Genomic DNA, 19,797 nt, shown 5'->3' on the forward strand with positions numbered 1-19,797 from the left:
TCATTGCTGGACTTGTCCCTTCCCACGTCGTACCGTCGACGAAGCGATCACCTATATTCCTTCCCAACTACTGACCATGGCTGAAACATGGTCTTCCTCTTTAGCCAAAGCGATGAATGAGGCGGCAGTCCTGCCAGCAGCATTTGCTCGCAGGGTGAGGCTGACAGCCGCGGCCGAAGCCCTAGTAGCGCAAGAGGCCCTCGCACCCAAGCGGCCCAGACGTACGCCCGATACCTCTGCGAACGACAACCACTCCCGGGCTCGCAAGAAGCCCCGCAGGGACCGGCCGAAGGCTGGGAAGCTCGAAGGTATCGCAAACCTGCCACTCGATATCCTCTTCGAGATCTTCGGACACCTCAATCCCGCCGACCTCCTCCACCTTGCGCGCGTGAACAAATACCTGCGCGCGACGCTCCTCCGCAAGGACTGGAAGCCGCTCTGGGAAATCTCGGTTCGGGGATATCGCACGCCGATTCCTCCCTGCCTCGACGAACGGCTGGAGTTGCCACAATACGTGAACCTGCTATTTGGGCAGCATTGTTTCGTGCGTCTTCATGGTATGGACCTGGCCTTCTCAACGACTGACATAAGTTTGCAGGGCTGTGCCACCTGCAAACGCGGCATCCACACTATGCAGACACTCTGGTGTTTTCTTGAGCGCATATGCGTTGCTTGCCTGCAGAAGAAGTTCGTCTCATGAGCCTCTCCAGCAGCCCGCGTAACTGACTGAGTATTGTCTCTACTTACAGATACACCATCTTGAAGAGCCCCGAGACATACTGTGGTGTCCAGTGCATGCAAAATCCACACAGTAGCTGTACGTCGTGAATTATTTGCTACACGTTACTGGCGTATACATGTACCCACTACCCAACAGGTAACTCCGCGCGAATAGCCAACAGAAAGTAATATCTCTGGATCTGCTCAGAGCTCGCGAAGTGCCCAGATGCTGCTGCACGACGCAAGCGGGAAGCAGAGATACGCGAGCAGACGTCTAGGGTCCTGAAGGTAAGCTCGTGGCACGCGACTCGTCGTCTGGCCATTTGATTCAGGACAATCCGTCGCAGTTTGTCGAGGAGGTGACGAAGTTCCTGGCCGCGGAAGCAGAGTATGACCGCCGGGGTCGGAAGCGCGTGCTCGACCAGCAATGTAACTTGTACGCGCTAGACCTTTGCGTCGCAGAGACGTATGGACTAAAGGCCCAACACAGCATCCGCGACCAACTACAGAAAATGGGATACGGTGAAGAACTTGAGAAGTTGGGGAAGAACTCGCTGTCTCTCGAAAAATTCGTGAAGCGAGCAACCCACGAGCTCAATGATCAAAGTACGGCCTTTACACTGTTTTCTGTCGAGCTGATGCGAAACTCACATAGCATGGCCGCGCATCAAACCAAAGGTCGTGGAGGAGCTCAAGAGGCTGATTCTTGACCGCAAGAAGCACACCGCCGTCGATACATTCAAAAGGCGCGTCAAGGCTCTGGAACAGCGGCTCTTCGGCGCCTGGGGGCACGCGGAGCTCGTTTGGCCCGCACCTCGATGGTCAGAGATTGCGATCAAAGAGCCTGTGCGCACGCTGCTCATGCAGGACCTCGAATCCGAGGAGGTCGACTTGCTGCCGATGATCACAGACAAGGAACTCGTCCGGCTCGGCCAGGAATGCGTAGCAGCGAAGATCGCGTTCTTCGGCTCTCTGTTGCCCGTGAGTGCCCGAAGGAGGTGTGAAAGCACTGCGAGCGCGCAAGAGGTGGTCTTGGACGACCGGTTCTTCCTCGCCACAACCTGGTTCCGATGTACCAGCCCCCGCTGCACGGAGCCCATGCCCTTCGCGCGCGCCGTGACGCACAACTGCCTCTTCGTTGAGGAGGCAGGGCTCGAGGAAGGAAACACCCACATCAACCTTTCAGCTATGTTCGCCACCTACAAGGCTCGCACCGAACTCTTTTACCATCCCGGGTTCGTAGGTCAGCCGATATACGTTGACGAGGGCGCGCGCCACCACGCAAAGGTTCTCATCGCGGCTTGCGGTCTGAGCCCGGACACGGCGACGTTCGGGGATATGGAGGCGACGAGAATCACCCTCGTGTGCACCACTTGCGGGCACGAGCACAGCGCGGGGATGGATTGGCGGGATGCGGTAGGAGCAACCACGTATTTCAGTCTCGGTGCAGCATTGATTCCTCGACTACAGTTCCTGCACTCAGTCCACCGCCACCCTGCCACATACGAGCTCACCGACATCCGTGTTCAATGGTTGGTCATCAGAGATTCCGAGCGTTTGGAGGCGATCCGTCGCAAGCAAATCGAAGCCATCGAAGGGGGCCACCGCGAAGTTACTCAGTGTCCTGTGTCGGGATGTAGGATAAAAATAGTCTACTCTAAGTTCTGTGCTACACAGGCATGGGCTTTGCATATAGCTATAGCGTGCGTACGAATATCCAGTCCAACGACCTTTGTTGCTAAATTCCGCTTTCAGCCACAAGGACCTGCGGCGCGCAGCAGATTTCTCGCTGCTTGATCATTACACCTCTGGGGCATTGCTATAATAAGTAGTGCGGATACTTCGCTCTTCGCTCTCTTTAGACCTCCGAAGGGTCTGTCGAGTGCAGGAACTCAAATACGTGTCTTGGATTGATCCTGATGACTCGGAAACTCTCCCAGTATTTGTACAATTACCGAGAATTCCTCCCGCCAGATTCTGACAGTCAGCGCGTCCTGCAATTCGTATGAGGACTACGCCTCCTTGAGCGGCACAACGAGCAAGCGCAAGAGTACAAGTGCGCTCAAAGTCATTTGGTCAATGTTATATCAATGCTAATGTACATGGGGTAGATGGAAGCAGTATCAGTACGTGTGAAGGAGATCCAGTAAACATAGCAAACGTCCGTCAGCGAGCGTAAGGAAAGTCAGTCCGATATGCAACAATGTCAGTATAAATGCGCCACTCCTCCCCACTCATACTTCATGCTCGACCTGGCCCTCCATCGGATTGTGCTTGAACGCGCCCTTGATCTTCTGGCCCGCCGTATCAAACTTGTCCTCGATGTTGTGCCCCACCCAGTGCATCTTCCGCATCCCGCTCCACTGCATCAGCCCCCGGTGCCGGCGATTCAGCTGGCTCTGCCGGTCGCGCGCGTCCTTCAGCGTCGCCTTCCCCTTGTCCGCCGCCTCGCCGGCCTTCTGCTCCACCTCGTTATCATCGTCACTCATCGACGAAGACGAGGAGTCGCCGGTCTCCGCTTCAAGCTCCTCGCCCTCTTCCCGCTCACCCTCCGCGCAGTCCAGCGCCTGCATCACATCGTCCATCCCCGTATCCTTCCCCGCCAGCTTCTCGTGATACCCACTCAAGCCAGGCCAAAAGCGGAGCTTCATGAAGATGGTCCCGACGCGCTCCCCAATCGGCTCCTCGTCCGCGTTCTTGGCGTTCTGCCTAGCTTTATGGAACTCATCCTCCTCTTGCTTCCACACCGGCAGCTCCACCTCGCGCTCCTCGCCGTCGATCAGGTCCTTCAGCCACAGCGACGATACCGCGACCGTCTGGTCCGGCCCGATCGAGTGCTTGCGGAACTGCACGAGCAGGCACGACGCGTACCGCTTGCGCACCGGCAGCCGTACCGGGCGCTGCCCGCGGTGCTCCCAGCCGCCCTCGTGGCGCGGCGTGAGCTTCGCAGACCCGTACGGCGTGCGCAGGATGACGCGCGAGGTCGTAAGGTCGGGCGGGAAGTGCGCGTCAGCGCGGACGTGCCAGTCGATGTCGAGCGTACCGACGTCCCAGCCGGACAGCTCGCGAGGCAGCTGGACCTGCACGGAGCGGAACACCATTTGAACGCGCATGCGGCCATGCCCGATGCCGCCGACGAGGGGGTAGATGTCGGTGACTTGTGAGCGGCTGTGGAAAATCTTGCGCAGGGGCAAGGAGACGACGCCGATGATCGGGTCGACTTCGTGGTTGCGCGAGTCGCGGACGCAGATGAGCAGCTGCGCTGTCCGCCAGTCGCGGATGAAGCGCTCAGTGCCAGCATTGAACTGCAGAAAAGGTCAGCGATCAGTCGAAACAGGTGTGGATGTACGCACGTAGGGCTTGTTGCTCTTCAGCTTCGTCCTCGTCTTGTAGATGCGCTCATGGTTGAGCATCACCGTGCAGTATCCCGACGGCAGATTATCACTCTCCTCCTCCTCAGCCCCCTCACCCGGATGCCCCTTCCTCGTATCCGGAATCTCCAACCCAATAATCTGCTCAATATTGAACGACAAAATCCCACTCGGGAACTCCTCCGGCGGGCTCGTCGCCGCGATGATCTCCTCAATATTATCCTTCAGCGCCAGCTTCACCTGGTGGTCCATCTCCGCCTGCTCCGGGTCCGGCGTACCGTCGCGCTGCCGCGTGCGCTTGATGCACTTGATCGCCTTCTCCTTGATCTCGCGCTCGAGCGCGACGGCGTCCTTCCCGCTGTGCGCGATGGACTGCTCGAAGGTGGTCTTGGCGAACCAGCCGACTTCCCATTGGAGGCGGCCGAAGAGCTCGACGCCGTGCGAGTCGTGGAAGGCGTCGTCGCGGCTGCTCATGCGGTTGACGGTCTCGTCTGAGGACATGAGCTCCTTGACGGGTGCCTCGACGATGCCGAGGTAGTCGTCGGCGGTGAAGCGGTCTGCGGTGGTCGTCAAGATATGGTCATGTTGGTTCAATGATTGAGCTTACCTGAGTCGACAAGTGCCAACTTGATTCTCTCTTCCGCGTTTATGTCGGTGTTGCCAACAAGGACCATCGTCGTCTCTTCCCAGACAGGGTTCGTCTCGTCCTCAATGATCCTGCGAGAGATGAGGGTCCGGACCTGCTTGGTCACGATCACAACTCACCTCGTCGACCATAATGGCTTGCCCCACTTCGACCACGAAAGAGTGACATACAGATCCCCCTTCTGGTCGCCTTGCCTCTGCCAGAACTTGACCTTGTCGCCATTCTGGAAGCCGTGCGCCCGCTTGACCGTCACAATGAGCACGCCCACCGCGTCCGTGTCCATCTTCTCCCGCCCGCTCAGCAGCGTCTTCAGGTCCAGCGTCAAGCTCCTCGGCGCCACATACATCTCCGCAACGCTATTGATTGCGTCCGAGAGCAGCTTGCTGAGACCGGGAACGTCCATGACATCAAAGAAGTTCTTGGCCAACGGCGTACACGACACTGTCACCTTCGGCTGTCCCAACAGCGTCAAGACCATCTCCGCAAGGAACGGCGGGTCCGGCGTGACGAGCAGCCGCACGCGCGCTGTCGCCAGAATGCCCGTCACATCGACCCAGACGGGCACAACGATGCCCATCGGAAGCCAAAACTGCATGAGCATGTGCAGGTTCTGCGCCTTCGACTTGAGCGAGCCGCTCGTCGCGCGTGCGCGGTACGCGACGCCGACCTCGAGGTTCACGTAGTCGCCCTCCTCCTGCGTGTCGAGCGCACGCATGCCGAGGAGGCGCAGGGGCACGCTCCCCTGCTGCAGGTCCGCGATGCGCACTCCCTTGATGGCGCTGGGCATGGACGCCTGGATGGAGTCCTCGATCATGTCACAGAGGGAGGTGAACAGGGAGGGATTGATCATAGGCCATAGGGTGCTGAGGAATTTGTTGAGCCAGTCAGCGGTCTCTGGCCGTTCGGCCTCCATGCTGCGCGGAGGCGAGTGTTCGGTCTGCAATGCGTTAGCCACGAAGCGAGGGGCTATACAAGGGGCACACTCACCGGCACATGCTCCCTATCCCGCGCGCGCTCCTTGTCTTGCAGCTTGCGATCGAGCACGAGCACGCAGGCTATGGCCGCGACTGGCGAGAGACATGAAGTGACGACGGAGAGCAGGAATCCAAGCCAGCCAGAGTTCGTGAGCCGTCGGACGACCGTGTATGTGAGCAAGCTGCTGGCACCGCCGGCCGCGCTCGCCGCAGCAGCAACCAGCGCCAGCCGTATGCGCTGCTTGCTCTTCCGCTTCTCAGGATCCTCCCACCACCCCTTGTTGATCTCGTCGCGTATGAGATCCTCCATAGCCATATGCCGGCCCGCCGAGGCCTGTGCCAGGACCTCCCGGAGGTTCTTCTGATCATATTGCGAGAGGTCATCGACGGGAGGGGGGATGCGCTCGAGCTGCACCCGCGTCTGATCGTGGATGTTGAGGGGGAGGTGGGTGACGGGGTCCGTGACTTCGCGCTCGTTGCCGGACGAGCTCGTCGATGCCTCCGACTCGTGCTGCGCAGGCTCTGGGCGTTTAGACATGATGGAGAGAGTGAGGAGGTATGCGTCGTGTGCACGCGAATGAGATGCGGTCTCCACCGCTCCTGACGTCAAGTCTGGGGTTGCTAGTAGTCATGTTGGCAAGGTGACATCGTCGCAGCGGGAGCAGAGCAAGGAAACGGACCTCGACTCACATAGCTATGATTGCGCTCTCTCGCCTTCGTCAAAGTCTTGGTGTGCACTAAATAACCACAACTTGGATCCCTGTGAGGAATCAGAGGAGTTCGTAAGGATAGGCAGAAATGTAAGGTGACTGGGGGCGCATAAAGGCAAAAAGGCCTAAGACATTTCAGCAGCATGGCGCAGTGGAAGCGCGCGGGGCTCATAACCCCGAGGTCACTTGATCGAAACAAGTTGCTGCTATGTAGAAGCGTGCTGTGTTTTGTCCTTTTTTCTTTCGGGATTCTGGGTGACCTTGAGAAACACGCACGGAGCAAGGCCGACGATTCTTTGACTGTCATTATATCTGCCTGTTGGCCGCAAACGGCGAGAGTAACCTATGTACATGGCCCATACAGGTGCTAATGAGCTGTCAATATAAATGGCCGAGTTCACCCATCGCCGCTTTCCACCTCGGCACCTGTATTTCGCCAACCCCGCCCTTCCCCTCAGGATCATAATAAACCTCGCCGCAGCTGGGTAAGTTCAGCTTCTCCCACATCGTCATGACGGCCTTCTTGCGCTACTGGGTGCAATCAGTAAGTGGGGGATGATATGGGAGGCAAGACATGTAGCACCGAATTGAACGACAGGATCCAACGATGAAGACAACGAATACACGAAGCAATGAGAGAGAAATGCGCAAGTGAGGATAGAAAAGAATACGCACGGAACGCAACCTAGCCTTCAGCGCCGGGAATCGCAGTCGCACGCCTTCAAGGTCGATATTAGCGAGCATTGAGTCGTCAGCGTCGTCGTAGTCGTCGTAATGGTGAGCATGAGCATCGTGGCCGCGAGCTTGAGCGCCATAGTAATGAGTATGAGCATCTGGACGAGCATCGTCGTAGCAAGTAGCGCCATCGGAGGGATGACCAGCACCGGCGTAGAGAAGAGCGTTATCGGCGCGGAGAGGAAAGTTGTCGTCGTAGCCAGGACGGATAGCGTCGTGCATCGTAACAGAACCATCGTCGTAGGGAGCATACTGGTCGTAGGCAGAGTACGGTGCGTCCTTGTAGACCGGTGTCCTCGGGTTCGCGCCCACAAGCGTCGGACTAGACGAGCGCGCATACAAAGGAGACGAGGAGCGAAGACGGCCTACATCGTCGACCGAGAATTGGAATCTCGGCTCATCCGCGTCGTTCACGGACGGAAGCACATCGGAGTCGTCTCTCTCCTCCGCGTTGGGAGCACTCGGGCGGGACACCGGTTTGCTAGCGACAGAACTCGGTAGAGGCGGCGGCAAGAACGTGATGACCCGCCGACTCGAGCCAGGACTGACGCCGCTCTTGCGAACAGTGTCGCGAGCTCGGGAGTCGCCAGGCGGGCGCGTACCGCCTCTCGATATGATACCCGTGCCCGTACGCGCCTTCGCGGCCAATCCTTTCCTCGCCTTCGCCTCTCCCCCACCCGTGCCAGCCTTGCTCAATAGCGCCGGAATCGAGAACGGCGCGCTCAGAGACACGCCGTTCACCTTCTGTCGCTTTCCGGGGCGCAGTGGCGCAGAGAGCGTGCTCCACTCCTCGTCCGCGTCGCCGAAGGAGGTAGCGTACGCGGAGGGCAGGCGTGAAGGCGAGCGAGAAGCAGGACCGCGAGCTGAATGGCTGATAGGTCGCTTGCGTGACACGGAAGACGATGGCGACGAAGCTTTGAGAGACGGTGACGAGCGCCCGGGAGTATAACCTCTCATGGTGGTAATTGAAGGGGGCCTCGGAGACGATGGCTTGTTGGCGGGTCGCATTTGCAGGATCTGGGGTTGGTCGTCGAAGGCGGTGGGATGCACTGAGCGAGCTGATGTAGCTTGCCGTCGAGAAGCCTGGGCTTGCAAGCGCCGGAAGTCCAATTTGGCAGGAGAGCTTCGAGAATGAGGGTCGCCAGCTGCGCGACGCGTCAGACTTGTTCGTGTAGTTAGAGATACAGCGACAGACCATACATGCCGGGCGACCTTTTCGGTTGTGAATGCGTAGTGGAGCCTTGAGGGACAGCAGGTCGGGAGGAAGCACGAGGAGCAGCAGTCGACGAAGTAGTAGAGCATTGCGTATGGTACGCACGAGGTTGAGCAGGAGACGAAAGCGGAGCATGTCGAGCGGCTTGACTACGAGGCAGCTGGGAGCGCAGCGGGGACGATTGGACGTTATATTGCAAACGGGGGATGCGGGGGCGAGGTCGGAAGGTCGGTATATGAGCTGATTGACGTTGCGGAGAAGTCGGGTTCAAGATTGGTGCCTCCTGGGCTAAGTCGGTAGAGGCCGTTAGTGAAGTGAGTATATGCGCGTCAGATGCAGCAGTTTCCTTCGTAGAGGCTGTGGTCGGAGCAAAAGCGGCAGCGTCCACTGTTGTGAGTGGATTGGTGGCAGCATTCGTGGTGGCGAGGATAATCGGTGGGGATGGTGCCTGCGCGGGAGGAGGGGGAGTAGGACGATCGATGCGGGGATCCTGGAACGGCCGGCTTCGTGGCGCCTGCTTCGCAGCCGGTTCCTTCACCGCCTTGTTCCTCGGTCGTGCAGCCTGCATCTTGAAGGCATGCTCGATCGTCCCTCCACCAGCCTTCTTCGCCTGGGGCTTCCCTCGACCCTGCGCCTTCCCCGACTTCCCTCCTCCCTGCTTCGCCGTGGGTTCTCCTCTCGCCGCCGCATTAATCTTGGCAATACTGAACGGATTCGGCTTATACTTTACGCCGCCCTCGTCGCGCGAACCCAGGTCGAAGTCCCTGATCAGGTCCGTCTCCGTCTTCGGCGCCGCATCGTCGTCGGACGAATCCGAGTCACAAGCGTAGCCGTTGCGGAAGTTAAAGCCCCAGTCAGAGGCCATGAGAGGCGGCTGGAGGAAGAAAAGAAAAGCCAAGCGACACGTCGGAACGGTGGTGGTCGGGACCAAGAAAGACACGAATCAGGCTCCGCGTTTCCCGATCGGGACGTCCCTTGTTCTCAATCCGGTAATCATTGTTCTCACCACAACCCCACGCACACAGGAACCCCGACGGTTCTCCGAAAGGCTTTCGCAGTAGGGCACAAACTTTGGGACTTTCGAACCTGCGACGGTGCTAATCATTGAGAGGATTCTGGGAAGGGATTTTGAGCATGTCCGTGCAAAGCCCTTAGGCGAAGTCCTCATCTCCTCACTGGCATGTCGTGTGCAAATCTACACGATACTGTTCATTCAAAATGCCAAATAATCTACACATGATGCTCGTTGTGGTGTATGGAATGTGATTGTTGGTGTGCGACATAGCTAAACTAATCCTAGAATATATAACGCAAGCGGAGGACGATGAAGAAGTAGACAAGATCCAAACCGACTGGAGGCTAATCCCACGAAGGCGACGCCTGGTAGTGGTTGTTCGTCGACGAGCTGCCATTCTGGTTCTGACCGTTGGCGTTCTGCGACGGGCTAGACGGCGACCACGTTGGCGAGGAGGGGCTGTATGCGGGGGAGGTGGGGGCTGGAGATGAAAGAGGTTAAGTAAAAACAACCTTCCAAGAGTCAGGCTACTCACAGTAAGCAGGAGACGCCGGCGAGTATGCGGGTGATGTGGGGGCTGTGCTGTGTGAGCAAGGCGAACAGGAAATCGCAAGTTTGGGCTTACAGTATCTGGGGGAAGCCGGCGAGGCCATTGGTGAGGTGGGGGAGTACTTCGGCGACGTGGGAGAAGCCATTTGAGGAGCTGAATGCATGATGAGTATTGATCTATGCGGGAGGAGAAATTGAGACTTACAAGCTGCAGGAAAGAGAAGGGAAAGAGAAGAACAGGTAAGCACATATACATGACCAAGCGAACAGACAACGTACTGGGAGAGTCTGAAGAATAGAAGTCAGTATAGTTCCTGTAATACTGATAACAGAGAACTTACAACGAGGCGAAGCCGGACTGAACGACGGACTCGTAGGCGAGTATCTCGGCGAAGACGGGCTGAACGACGGCGACTGCGGGCTGTACCTCGGTGACGTTGGCGAAAACGATGGAGACGTCGGCGAATACCGCGGGCTCGTCGGCGAGTACGACGGCGACGTGAGGTTCAACGCAGGCGAAGTCGGCGAGTACGTCGGGGACGTCGCGCCACCGATGAACGGCGATGTTGCATACGGAGATGCGCCGAACGGCGATGCACCGCCGATGAACGGCGACTGTGCGCTTGCGAAGCTCGGCGACGCAGGCGAGTAGCTCGGCGAGGTCGGGCTGTACCCCGGACGTCCAGGCGAGAAGCTGCCCGCGCCGTATGGGCTCTGGCCGTAGCCAGTGAGCCCGCCATACGCGCCGCTCGGCTCCTCGCTGCCGTTGACCGCTAGCGGCGAGAACGCCGCCTGCTCGCCCTTGAACATTCCCTGGTCCCACATTGGCGAGTTGCTATCGTACGGCGTCATCGCAACCTGCCCCGGGGTCATGCCGCCATCGCCCGCCAGCGTCGGCATATGGTGCGTGTCGACAATCGCGTCCTTGAGCATGTTGATGTCGAGGGCGACGTCGAAAGCACCGGTACCCATGGGCGCCATCTGCCCGAACATGACGTTCTCGGCGACACCGTGGCAGTCGTCCTTCTCGCCGACCGCAGCGGCCTCCATGAGAATCTCGACGGTCTCCTCGAACGAACAACGCATGAGTGCGCCAGTGTCCGAGCGATTGATACCGTGTCGAGTGATAGCCATGAGAGTGCCGCGCTGGGTCATCAGGTCGCAAAGAAGGGCGATATGACGGTAGTTGACGTAGGAACCGTCGAACTCGATACACGACTTCAGCTCCTTCAGCACGGACTGGCGGCCGGCCTCGATACCCAACGTATTGAACACCTCCACGCAGTTGTTCGACGACGTGCGCGTGTAGTCGACACCATCCACGCACATGACGGCCTTCAAGTTCGTACCGTTCGTCTCGAGCACCCACTCCTTCTCCTGGCCGACAGTACCATCGTCGTTGATGTGGGTCTTGTCCTTCTCGCTCAGGAAGACACGGTCAATGCCCTTCACACCGCGCAAGACGATGGAGTTGAGCATCGTGTTCTCCAGCTGACGCAGGAACACATCCTCCTCGATGTCCTCAAGCCCGTCCTCCGTCTTCTCCTCGCCGCTCACGACACGACACCGGATGATCATCGTGTCCTCTGAGGCATCCTGACTCCACATGACGACGAGATCGGTCTTGAAGTTGTTGATGATCTGGTTGGCGACGTAGTCGACGTCGACCTTGCGGTCGATCATAGCCCTACGGTCGAGGACGAGACGGAGAAGCCACGACGACTGGCGCTGATACTTCTCGTACTCAGGGGAGCCTGGGTCGGCATCGGCAATGTCCCAGAAGGACCCAATCATCTCTTGATCCTCTTCAATGACTGTGTTGCGCGTGTCCGGGTCGTACCAGATCTCCACAGCAGCGGTGACAGTGCGTAACGTCGTGAACGCGAGCTGCTCCTGCACGGCCTTCGCACCAAGCCTACTCTGCGCCTTCTCGGGCACGAGGTAGATAGTGTGCGCTGGCGTCTTGATGTTCGCGGCAACGTTGATGATCTCCTTCAGCCGAGGAACACCGAGCGTGACGTTCTTACTGGACACACCGGCGTAGTGGAAGGTGTTGAGCGTCATCTGCGTCGCCGGTTCGCCGATAGACTGCGCCGCTAGGGTCCCGCACATCTCGCCCGGGTTCGCCAACGACTGGTTGAACTTCGTCTCCACTTCCCCGATGGCCCAGTCGAACGCCTGCTGCGTAAAGTGCCAGACAGTGAGCACCTTCCGCGCAGCGAAGTGCGCGCGCAGAAGCATGCGGAACAGCCTGGCCGAGTTGTCCTGCGCCTCACGGCTGAACTCGTTGTCTTCGCGGAGCACACCGCTAACGCGCTCGCAGAGGCCGCGGACCTGGTCGACGATGTAGCCCGGGTGAAGATCGCTCGGCTTTCGCCTGTCAATATGGAAGATCTGCATGGCGTTCTGCGTGATGCGAGTGAGGTTGACCGGGAGGTACTGTGGCGCGTTGCGGTAGTCGTAGCCCCGAAAGACGTAGAGGCGAAGCTCGTCGCGGTCCGCACGCAGTTGCTCCCACTCCTGATTCAACTTCTCCTGCAAGTCCAACGCCTCCTGCTGGTTCAGGTTGTCGATGAGGCCGACCTGGAGGACACCAGCCGGAAGCCTGCTCTCGCCGTAGTCCGTGATGTCGATCTTGTACTTCTTCTCCATCTCCCGGTCGCCCATGAGGAGCGTGTCAACACCCTGCCGCTCAATGAAGGCGCCATCCATGCCGTCCTCGCCATAGATGAATTGGACAAGATCGCCGAGTGAGTTGCGCACAGTACCGTCGTAGCAGACCATGACATCTTCCAGCGCCTTGACGAGACGACGCTGGATGTAACCGGTCTCGGCGGTCTTGACGGCCGTGTCGATGAGACCTTCACGACCCGACATTGCGTGGAAGAAAAACTCCTGCGGTGTGAGGCCACGCAAGTACGAGTTCTCGACGAAGCCGCGGGATTCTGGACTGTAGTCGTCCTTGGTGAAGTGCGGCAAAGTGCGATGACGGAAGCCGAAGGGGATACGCTTGCCCTCCACACTCTGCTGCCCGACGCACACAGACATCTGCGAGATGTTGATGAAGGAACCCTTGGAACCTGCCACCACCATCTGCTTGACGTTGTTGTCGTCCTTCAGGCCGTCCTGCGCGTCCTTTCCGGCGTCGTCACGAGCCTTGTTCAGCTCGTGGTTGACCTTGCTCTCGAACGTCTCGCGGATGGTCATACCCGGCATGGGCTTGAGCAAGTCCCAGTAGGCGTCGGCGGTGAGCTCCTTCACCTTCTCCTTCTGCTGGTCGATCGTCTTCGTGATCTTCGCCATGACGTCCGGGCCCGCGATGGTGTCGCCGATGCCAATGCTGAAGCCGTTATGGAAGAGCCAGTAGTTGACGACCTGCTGCAACCCAGTGAAGAGGGTGCGCGTGGCCTCCGGACCCTTCTCTCGGAATACGACGTGGATGAGACCACCCTGCGAAGCGCCGACAGTCTTCTTGTCGACGACACCATACATGATGTCGCCGTTCTCAATGAACATGCCGTCGTCTGCAGGTGGCGCAGAGCCACCCTTTTCCGACTTCCGCGCGATGTTGATACCACGGGGGATGACCATACTGAGAATCTGCTTCCCCGTCCACAAGGGCTTCGGCTTCAAGATAGCGGGTATGGGTACGCTGCCATCCCAGCTGGGTACCCAGAGCAAGATGTTCTGCACCTGGTTCCAATCCATGAAGCAGTCGCGCAAGGTAAACTTGCGGATACCACACAACGTGTCTTGCACGATACCCATGACGGGCTTGTTGGACTGAGGCGTAACAATCTATAAATCATGTCAGTGTCATATCCCGAGCGGCGAAAGCGTGTCGACGCACCTGACGCGGCACCCATGCGATCTGGCTGAGCTCTGCTCTTGTCTCCTCGCTCTGGGGTATACTGAGTAGCAATGAGTGAATGAACTTGGGCCAGACGAAGACCGTATACATACTGCATGTTCATCTCATCACCGTCGAAATCGGCGTTGTAAGGAGGCGTCACGGACAGGTTCAGACGGAAGGCTATACGACGAATCAGTACCTCAGACATGCGTAGGCGACCAAGAAACTTACTGGAGTACGGCATGAGCTTCACCCGATGGCTCATCATACTCATCTTGTGCAGACTAGGCTGACGGTTGAAGAGCACATAACTGAACAACAGATTAGCGTGTTGTCATGCCGGGACCATTGCGAACACTCACTCTCCGTCCTTCAGATGCCGCTCCACGATCCACCCAAACTGCAAGAACGCGTCCGCACGCTTGTTGTACCGCAGATCTATACGTTCTCCTGTATCACGGACGACGTAGCGAGCACCAGGGTAAGTTGTAGGCCCATTCCGTACTAGCGTCTGCAGGTAGTCGATGTTGTACGGTGTGACTGGGCGGTATGAGTCTATGCGGTGAGTGGTATAGTCGTATTGCTCACCTCGCTCAGGGAAGGTCAGGTTCATCGCGATACTCCTCGGTACACCAACTTGGTCGAGCTCGAGGTTCGGATCACCGGTGATGACAGTACGCGCCGAGAAGTCCACACGTTTGCCCATCAAGTTACCACGCAGACGACCCTCCTTGCCCTTTAGGCGCGCGCGAATCGCCTTGATCGGACGACCGGACTTCTGCATCGCCTGCGGGATACCAGCAATGTCGTTGTCCATGTACGTCGCAACATGGAACTTCGGCAGGTGAGCATGGTGCACGAACGGAATATCAACCTATACCAACCTGCAACAACTGCTCGAACTCGTTCACGACGTGTGCGGGTGCGCCCTCCTGCTCACACCGCCGTACGTTCCCGGACGCCTTGATGATCTCGATGAGCTTGTACGTCAAGTCATCCTCGCTCTTCTGGGCACCACCGTCCATCGCGATACTGGGACGGACTGGGGGTGGCGGGACGGGCAAGACAGTCAAGATCATCCACTCGGGCCTTGCGTACTCCTCGGACAAACCGAGCAAGCGCAAATCGTCCTCAGACATCTTCTTGAACGTCGTGTAAACCTCGGACGGCATGATGAGGCGCTTCTCAGACTGCACCGACTTGCCCTCCTACGATGGGGTCAGGAAAGTTACGGGTGAAGAGGAATTTGCCTACATCGTCGTCGTCCTTGGCCTTCTTGTACTGGACGAACATTTTCAAGCCCTCCTTCCTGATCACAGGCTGAATATGGCCGCAACCGCCGTGGCCTTTCTTCTCTTCGTGATCTTCCTGGCCCTCTTCCTTGGGGTCATCCGTCTCGCACATCATTTTGCCCTTGCAGTACGCCCAAACGGCCGCCAGGCGATGCTTCGGATCCCGAACGTGTCGGATCCTGTCCGCGAAAGAGGGGTCGGACTATCTCACACAAACAAGCCAGCATCGTATGCAACAGCGGGCACGAGGGATAAGGTGCAAAAGCAGACATGGAAATGGAGGTGTTAGCGAGCCGTCTACATACAGAGAATGTGTTTCGTAACAGCAGCGTTCAATAATGTGCTTGCACATGCTCACAAGCTCCGTCTGCTTTACAGACATCGCAAGGAGGAACCACACGCGCAGGATCGGACGGTCCTTGAGACCATGCGACTCGCTCGTATACTGCCGTTCGGCCCCCCATTTCACCACGCAGGAGCATGCCCAGCAGCGCAGAACGTGTGCAGTGGGTCTCGCGGCGATCAAGCGACCGAGGACGCGCGAGACCCCGTTCAGGCCGGCCGAGCACAACACGCCGCGGGCTCGGGGTTTCCCGTGGTATACAGGAAGAGCCCCCAGAAAATTGGGATGGTGGGGGTGCAAACGGACACGAGGAGAGCGAGCACTCACGATGTCGGCTTTCAGCTTTCCACAGTTCACGCAGATGCACTCCAGGATCTTCTTCACTTTGACGATGAAACCTGAGCACGGGATAGGTGAGTTTCACATGTGCGAGATCCGGTAGGTGTGCCACGCACCAGGGTGAAAGACTGGTCGCGCCAGTTCGATGTGACCGAAATGGCCCGGGCACTCGGACATGCCTTCACCACAGGTCTGGCACTTGAAGTTGCGGTCGATGGTGCCCATGCGAGGGTCGTTGACGCCACCCGTTTTGAGACGGTGAGTGCCTTCGTCATTGATCTCGGGAAACTCAATTTTCGCCACAGAGTTGGCTTTCTAAACAGATAGTCAGCAAAGAAAACAGCTCATGATGCAATGCCACGCACGATTTCCTCCGGAGACAGGATACCGAACTGAACCTCCTTGACCTTGCGCACAGGCGCGGCCGAGTACGCGAACTGGTGTCCAAGCATGCTGGGTAGGGGTCGTGTAGCACAGTCTAAAGCTCAAGTTCCTCTTCCTCGTCGCGTAGCGAGGCAGAATTAGTCGTAGATGTGTAAGGTGGTGGTGTTGCGCGAGGGGGGCGGGTGTTTTGCGCGCGGCTTCCGGGAGGACTCCTAGGCCGATAAACGCGTGGAAAACGCTCAGCAGACGCGGTCAAGCGTCTCCTGGAGCTCCGTCGGGGCACTGGCTACGAAGATACTCGAGGGACCGAAGCGGAACTCGAGACTCGTCGCGGCGGCGGTGACGGTTGGGAACAAGAATGAGCGAAAACGGAAAACCTGACTAAGCCGAGTATCACGTTGAGTCACATTGTGTGTGATGCGTGACCGGGGCCGCTATTGTTCTTTTCTTGGAACTTTATCTGTCTGCCTTGTTTTCCGGCGCTTATACTTCTCGGAATGTCCGAAGGCAGTGACCAGAAGCCCTTCGACAACAAGTCGGCTGTGCCTGCATCGCTCTATGAAGGCCTCATGCCGAAATTGGCCAATGTGCTCGAGCTGAGCCAGCGACCTGAGGGTATCACAACCAATGACGCGAAAGGTGCCATCTTGGACGCGGTTAGTGACCAGTCTATTACTTAAGAGGACACCTGAATGCTAACGATGCGTCAGACTAACGACTTCAAGCTCACCCTCGCGCGGGCCAAGGAGTTTGCTGTAGCCATGCCTGGTGGCGAGTCTGTAGTCGAAGATCAAGATCAAGTCCTGAAGATGCTCACGCAGCTGCGTGACAAAAAACGGTAAGCTTTGAGATGACAAACTCGGATGTCGCTCATATTTCTACCTCCAGGGAGCAACTTGCACAATTCTCGACCAGGTCATTAGCAAGCCATTACACTAAAACGGACGTGGATTCTACTGCGTCTTCTCCTGGTGCATGAACCGCTATGACATCGTAGTCTACGATCACGACCACGAATGCGGCAACAAGGGCACGCTCTGGTCTCTTGCTGTCAATCTGCTTGCCGGAATACTGTCTGACAGCTCAACCCCTCCGCGTCAGCCTCCGGCGCACGCGACGCCAGAACTCCTAGCACCCGTTGCCTCCCTCCTCCTCCTCCTACCACCTCCATAATAACGACACGCCGGCGTGCTCGTCTTCTGCTTCATATATTGCCTTGACGGCACCCGCGCTGGTCCCGCCTTTACCTCTTTGCTGATATCCAACTACCATCTCATCAACCAAGATGCCCTCCCCCAATCGCAGAGGCCGGACCCTGCACAATTATCCTCGCAGAACCGTCCAAACTGCCCTCCTCACCCTCCTCCTCGCCCACCCCGCCCTTGCCGACGTAACCTGGCTCAGCCCCTCGGCGGGCGACATCTACGGCCCCGCAGACACGCTCGTCGCCAAATGGACCGCAGACAAGGATATCACTTCCCCGTCCTTCCGCCTCTGTTTGGCCAAAGGCGGACATGGTGACGATAATGGCGGCGACGGTGATTCAGAGAACGACGGAATTGAGTCGCGCTCCGACGATGGACTCGAATCGCGTGGCTCTGATATCGGCGGGTGCGGATCGCAGACGTGGCCGGACGTAACGCGTAGTGGGGGCGCGTCGATGATGTCTATGTGCGTGTTATTGGGATGAACGAGGCTGAATTGGGTGCTAATTGGGTGTTACAGGGCTGTCCCGAGCGTCACCGCGGACCACCCGTACTATTTGAGCATGGAGGACGACTATGGGACGAGATCGCGGTCGCCTACTTTCTCGCTGAGCAGTGAGTGTTCCCATATTTCATTCTCTCGGCGACAGATACTGAAGCAGCCTACAGAATCCGCTCCTGCCAGCCCCAATCCACCTCCGGCCGCCCCCGCTGCCCTGAACAACGCCGAGGACCCCGCTCAGGCTCAAGCTCCTTTCGCCGCCACCAGCACGCCCTCGCTCGTCGCTGCCAGCAGCGCACCAGTCGCGTCGCTTGCTCCTCCCCCTCCCAGCTCTCCTGAGGTTCTCTCCTCCCGCACACCCGTCCCCACCGCCGCCTTCGCCGTGCCCATCTCTATCGTCGGCGCCATCCTCCTCATTGCCATCTACCTCGGCTTCCGCCAACGCAGCGCCCTTCGCAAAGCGCGCCAGCGTGACGCGGAGAAACTCTCTCGTCAGACCAGTGCCAGCAGCTTTGGCTCCTCAACAACCCTTCCAGGCGACCTGGCCACGGCGCTTGCCGCGCTTAAGCAGGCGTCGCCCGCGAGCTCGTGCCATGGGCACCCGCAGGTGGCCGTCCCGCATAGCTATGGGTGTGGGATGCCTGTGCCGCTGTATGCGGCGCCGGTCGAGGTGATGCGCGAGCCGCGTCGTCCGACGCGGCAGGAGTATCGGCCTCCGTCTTTGAACCGGGAGTACTCGAGAAGAGACGAATACGCCGCATCATGGTTGGGCTCCCAGTCATTGTCCAGATCGTCGACGAGGGATTCGTACCATCCCTCGTCTAGGCAAGTCTATGGCGGATATCGCTCCTCATCGTCTCGCGAGCCTCACTATCAACCCTCGCACGCACCTCGCTCGTCCCGCTCGTCCGAGCATCGCGAGCATCGTCCTTCCAGCAGGTCCTCGCGAGACTATTACCCGTCCATGGACCACATGCTGCACCCTCAATACACTCGCACCTCGCCATCGCGCAGCTCGACCCGCGCCAGCGAGCTGCCTGCGGAACACCGCCGGCATCACCCTCCCTCGCGCCGCTCGACAATACGGAGTGACGCGAGCGGCGAGACAGCCGTCACGGAATCGGTGCTGGCGGACTATGCGGACTTTGAGGAAGTCGACCGCGATGAGTATCGACGCGAACGTCGTCAGCGGGAGGACCGCCACCACCGTTCTCGCACGCCGTCTTGTCTGCTTCCTGCGCCTCAGAGACTTCACATACGCACTGAAGGCCCTGATCTCGCGACGTCTCCAGGCATCGAGAGGTACTTGTTCTTGGAGAAGGACTTGCCTGGTTGACCTATCGATTAGAATAACCCTCCTTGTACATCTTTAGGACTGTCGTCTGGTCGATGCCAAGGGGTGAATGCAGAGCTTCACAACAACTTTCTGATGGAAAGGACTCGCACCGGCTAACAACTTGAACTTCGCCGAGATCACCGACCGCCATGATCAATTCGGATTGGTGCTGGCAGTTCGATGCTGCGTGCCAAGCACAGAGAACATGTTTTACGCCGTCCATCGTGTGTTCTGGCTCCCTGGGCGCTCAAAAGTCGGCTGCAGCATCGATGGGGTGAGGCAGACGCCTGCGCCAAGCTCATACCAGAATCCCGGTGCATGTTGGCGTCATGCGCGGGTGCCACTGGGTTGGCTCGGCACGGTTCGGCAGCCGCGATTAGTTCCGATTACCGCTGACTCGGGTCCCTTTGTCCGAGCGGCATGTGGAGCCGATATCCAATCTTACAAACGTGCGTGTGCCTTTTAACAGCTTGTTTTCCTCCCACCAGCATCCCGCGCCCGCGTCCCCCATCCCCCAGCGCGCGATGTCCTCCACCGGCGTTGAGAACGGAAAACCTGTGAGCACCTGGCTGCTGACTTTGAGGCAACGCCATGACCGCTGACCGCCGCG

General features: G+C 58.4%; 7 protein-coding genes and 1 non-coding gene across 8 annotated transcripts; 4 read left to right on the forward strand and 4 right to left on the reverse strand.

Moving 5' to 3' along the window:
• Positions 1 to 112: 112 nt before the first annotated feature.
• On the forward strand, positions 113 to 2,517 carry SCHCODRAFT_01178579 (uncharacterized protein; the record flags this gene model as incomplete). Its single annotated transcript, XM_003038972.1, has 5 exons — positions 113 to 544; positions 931 to 1,008; positions 1,068 to 1,326; positions 1,376 to 2,331; positions 2,476 to 2,517. 5 exons carry the CDS (start codon positions 113 to 115, stop codon positions 2,515 to 2,517), a joined length of 1,767 nt encoding a protein of 588 aa, XP_003039018.1.
• A 437-nt stretch (positions 2,518 to 2,954) lies between these two features.
• SCHCODRAFT_02486383 (uncharacterized protein) lies at positions 2,955 to 5,650 on the reverse strand (the record flags this gene model as incomplete). Its single annotated transcript, XM_003037639.2, has 4 exons — positions 2,955 to 4,025; positions 4,074 to 4,648; positions 4,699 to 4,808; positions 4,857 to 5,650. 4 exons carry the CDS (start codon positions 5,648 to 5,650, stop codon positions 2,955 to 2,957), a joined length of 2,550 nt encoding a protein of 849 aa, XP_003037685.1.
• On the reverse strand, positions 5,625 to 6,332 carry SCHCODRAFT_02609125 (uncharacterized protein). Its single transcript, XM_050344358.1, has one exon. The coding sequence runs from the start codon at positions 6,247 to 6,249 to the stop codon at positions 5,704 to 5,706; it is 546 nt and encodes a 181-aa protein (XP_050201952.1). The 5' UTR covers positions 6,250 to 6,332; the 3' UTR covers positions 5,625 to 5,703.
• A 226-nt stretch (positions 6,333 to 6,558) lies between these two features.
• SCHCODRAFT_t23 lies at positions 6,559 to 6,630 on the forward strand. The gene has a single exon. It is a non-coding gene; the product is annotated as a tRNA-Met (tRNA).
• Positions 6,631 to 6,919: 289 nt separating this feature from the next.
• SCHCODRAFT_02527181 (uncharacterized protein) lies at positions 6,920 to 9,287 on the reverse strand. The gene is made up of 2 exons (XM_050343520.1): positions 8,352 to 9,287; positions 6,920 to 8,301 (listed from the first exon to the last, which is right to left on the reverse strand). Exons 1-2 carry the CDS (start codon positions 9,232 to 9,234, stop codon positions 6,950 to 6,952), a joined length of 2,235 nt encoding a protein of 744 aa, XP_050201953.1. The 5' UTR covers positions 9,235 to 9,287; the 3' UTR covers positions 6,920 to 6,949.
• A 263-nt stretch (positions 9,288 to 9,550) lies between these two features.
• On the reverse strand, positions 9,551 to 16,493 carry SCHCODRAFT_02609130 (beta and beta-prime subunits of DNA dependent RNA-polymerase). Its single transcript, XM_050344359.1, has 23 exons — positions 16,126 to 16,493; positions 15,877 to 16,075; positions 15,749 to 15,819; positions 15,041 to 15,280; positions 14,671 to 14,994; positions 14,375 to 14,621; positions 14,149 to 14,326; positions 14,018 to 14,097; positions 13,897 to 13,966; positions 13,784 to 13,844; positions 13,693 to 13,731; positions 13,585 to 13,662; positions 13,550 to 13,560; positions 13,479 to 13,525; positions 13,383 to 13,457; positions 12,980 to 13,355; positions 12,744 to 12,955; positions 12,673 to 12,722; positions 12,364 to 12,651; positions 10,275 to 12,339; positions 9,986 to 10,087; positions 9,920 to 9,961; positions 9,551 to 9,865 (listed from the first exon to the last, which is right to left on the reverse strand). The coding sequence occupies exons 1-23, from the start codon at positions 16,210 to 16,212 to the stop codon at positions 9,729 to 9,731; spliced, it is 5,079 nt and encodes a 1,692-aa protein (XP_050201954.1). The 5' UTR covers positions 16,213 to 16,493; the 3' UTR covers positions 9,551 to 9,728.
• A 148-nt stretch (positions 16,494 to 16,641) lies between these two features.
• SCHCODRAFT_02490226 (uncharacterized protein) lies at positions 16,642 to 17,123 on the forward strand (the record flags this gene model as incomplete). Its single annotated transcript, XM_003038971.2, has 3 exons — positions 16,642 to 16,800; positions 16,855 to 16,982; positions 17,033 to 17,123. 3 exons carry the CDS (start codon positions 16,642 to 16,644, stop codon positions 17,121 to 17,123), a joined length of 378 nt encoding a protein of 125 aa, XP_003039017.1.
• Positions 17,124 to 17,374: 251 nt separating this feature from the next.
• On the forward strand, positions 17,375 to 19,352 carry SCHCODRAFT_02609137 (uncharacterized protein). The gene is made up of 3 exons (XM_050344360.1): positions 17,375 to 17,815; positions 17,870 to 17,964; positions 18,019 to 19,352. Exons 1-3 carry the CDS (start codon positions 17,430 to 17,432, stop codon positions 19,185 to 19,187), a joined length of 1,650 nt encoding a protein of 549 aa, XP_050201955.1. The 5' UTR covers positions 17,375 to 17,429; the 3' UTR covers positions 19,188 to 19,352.
• Positions 19,353 to 19,797: the final 445 nt, after the last annotated feature.

Source organism: Schizophyllum commune, assembly GCF_000143185.2.
Source record: "Schizophyllum commune H4-8 unplaced genomic scaffold SCHCOscaffold_2, whole genome shotgun sequence".
In the NCBI taxonomy this organism is placed as follows: domain Eukaryota; kingdom Fungi; phylum Basidiomycota; class Agaricomycetes; order Agaricales; family Schizophyllaceae; genus Schizophyllum; species Schizophyllum commune.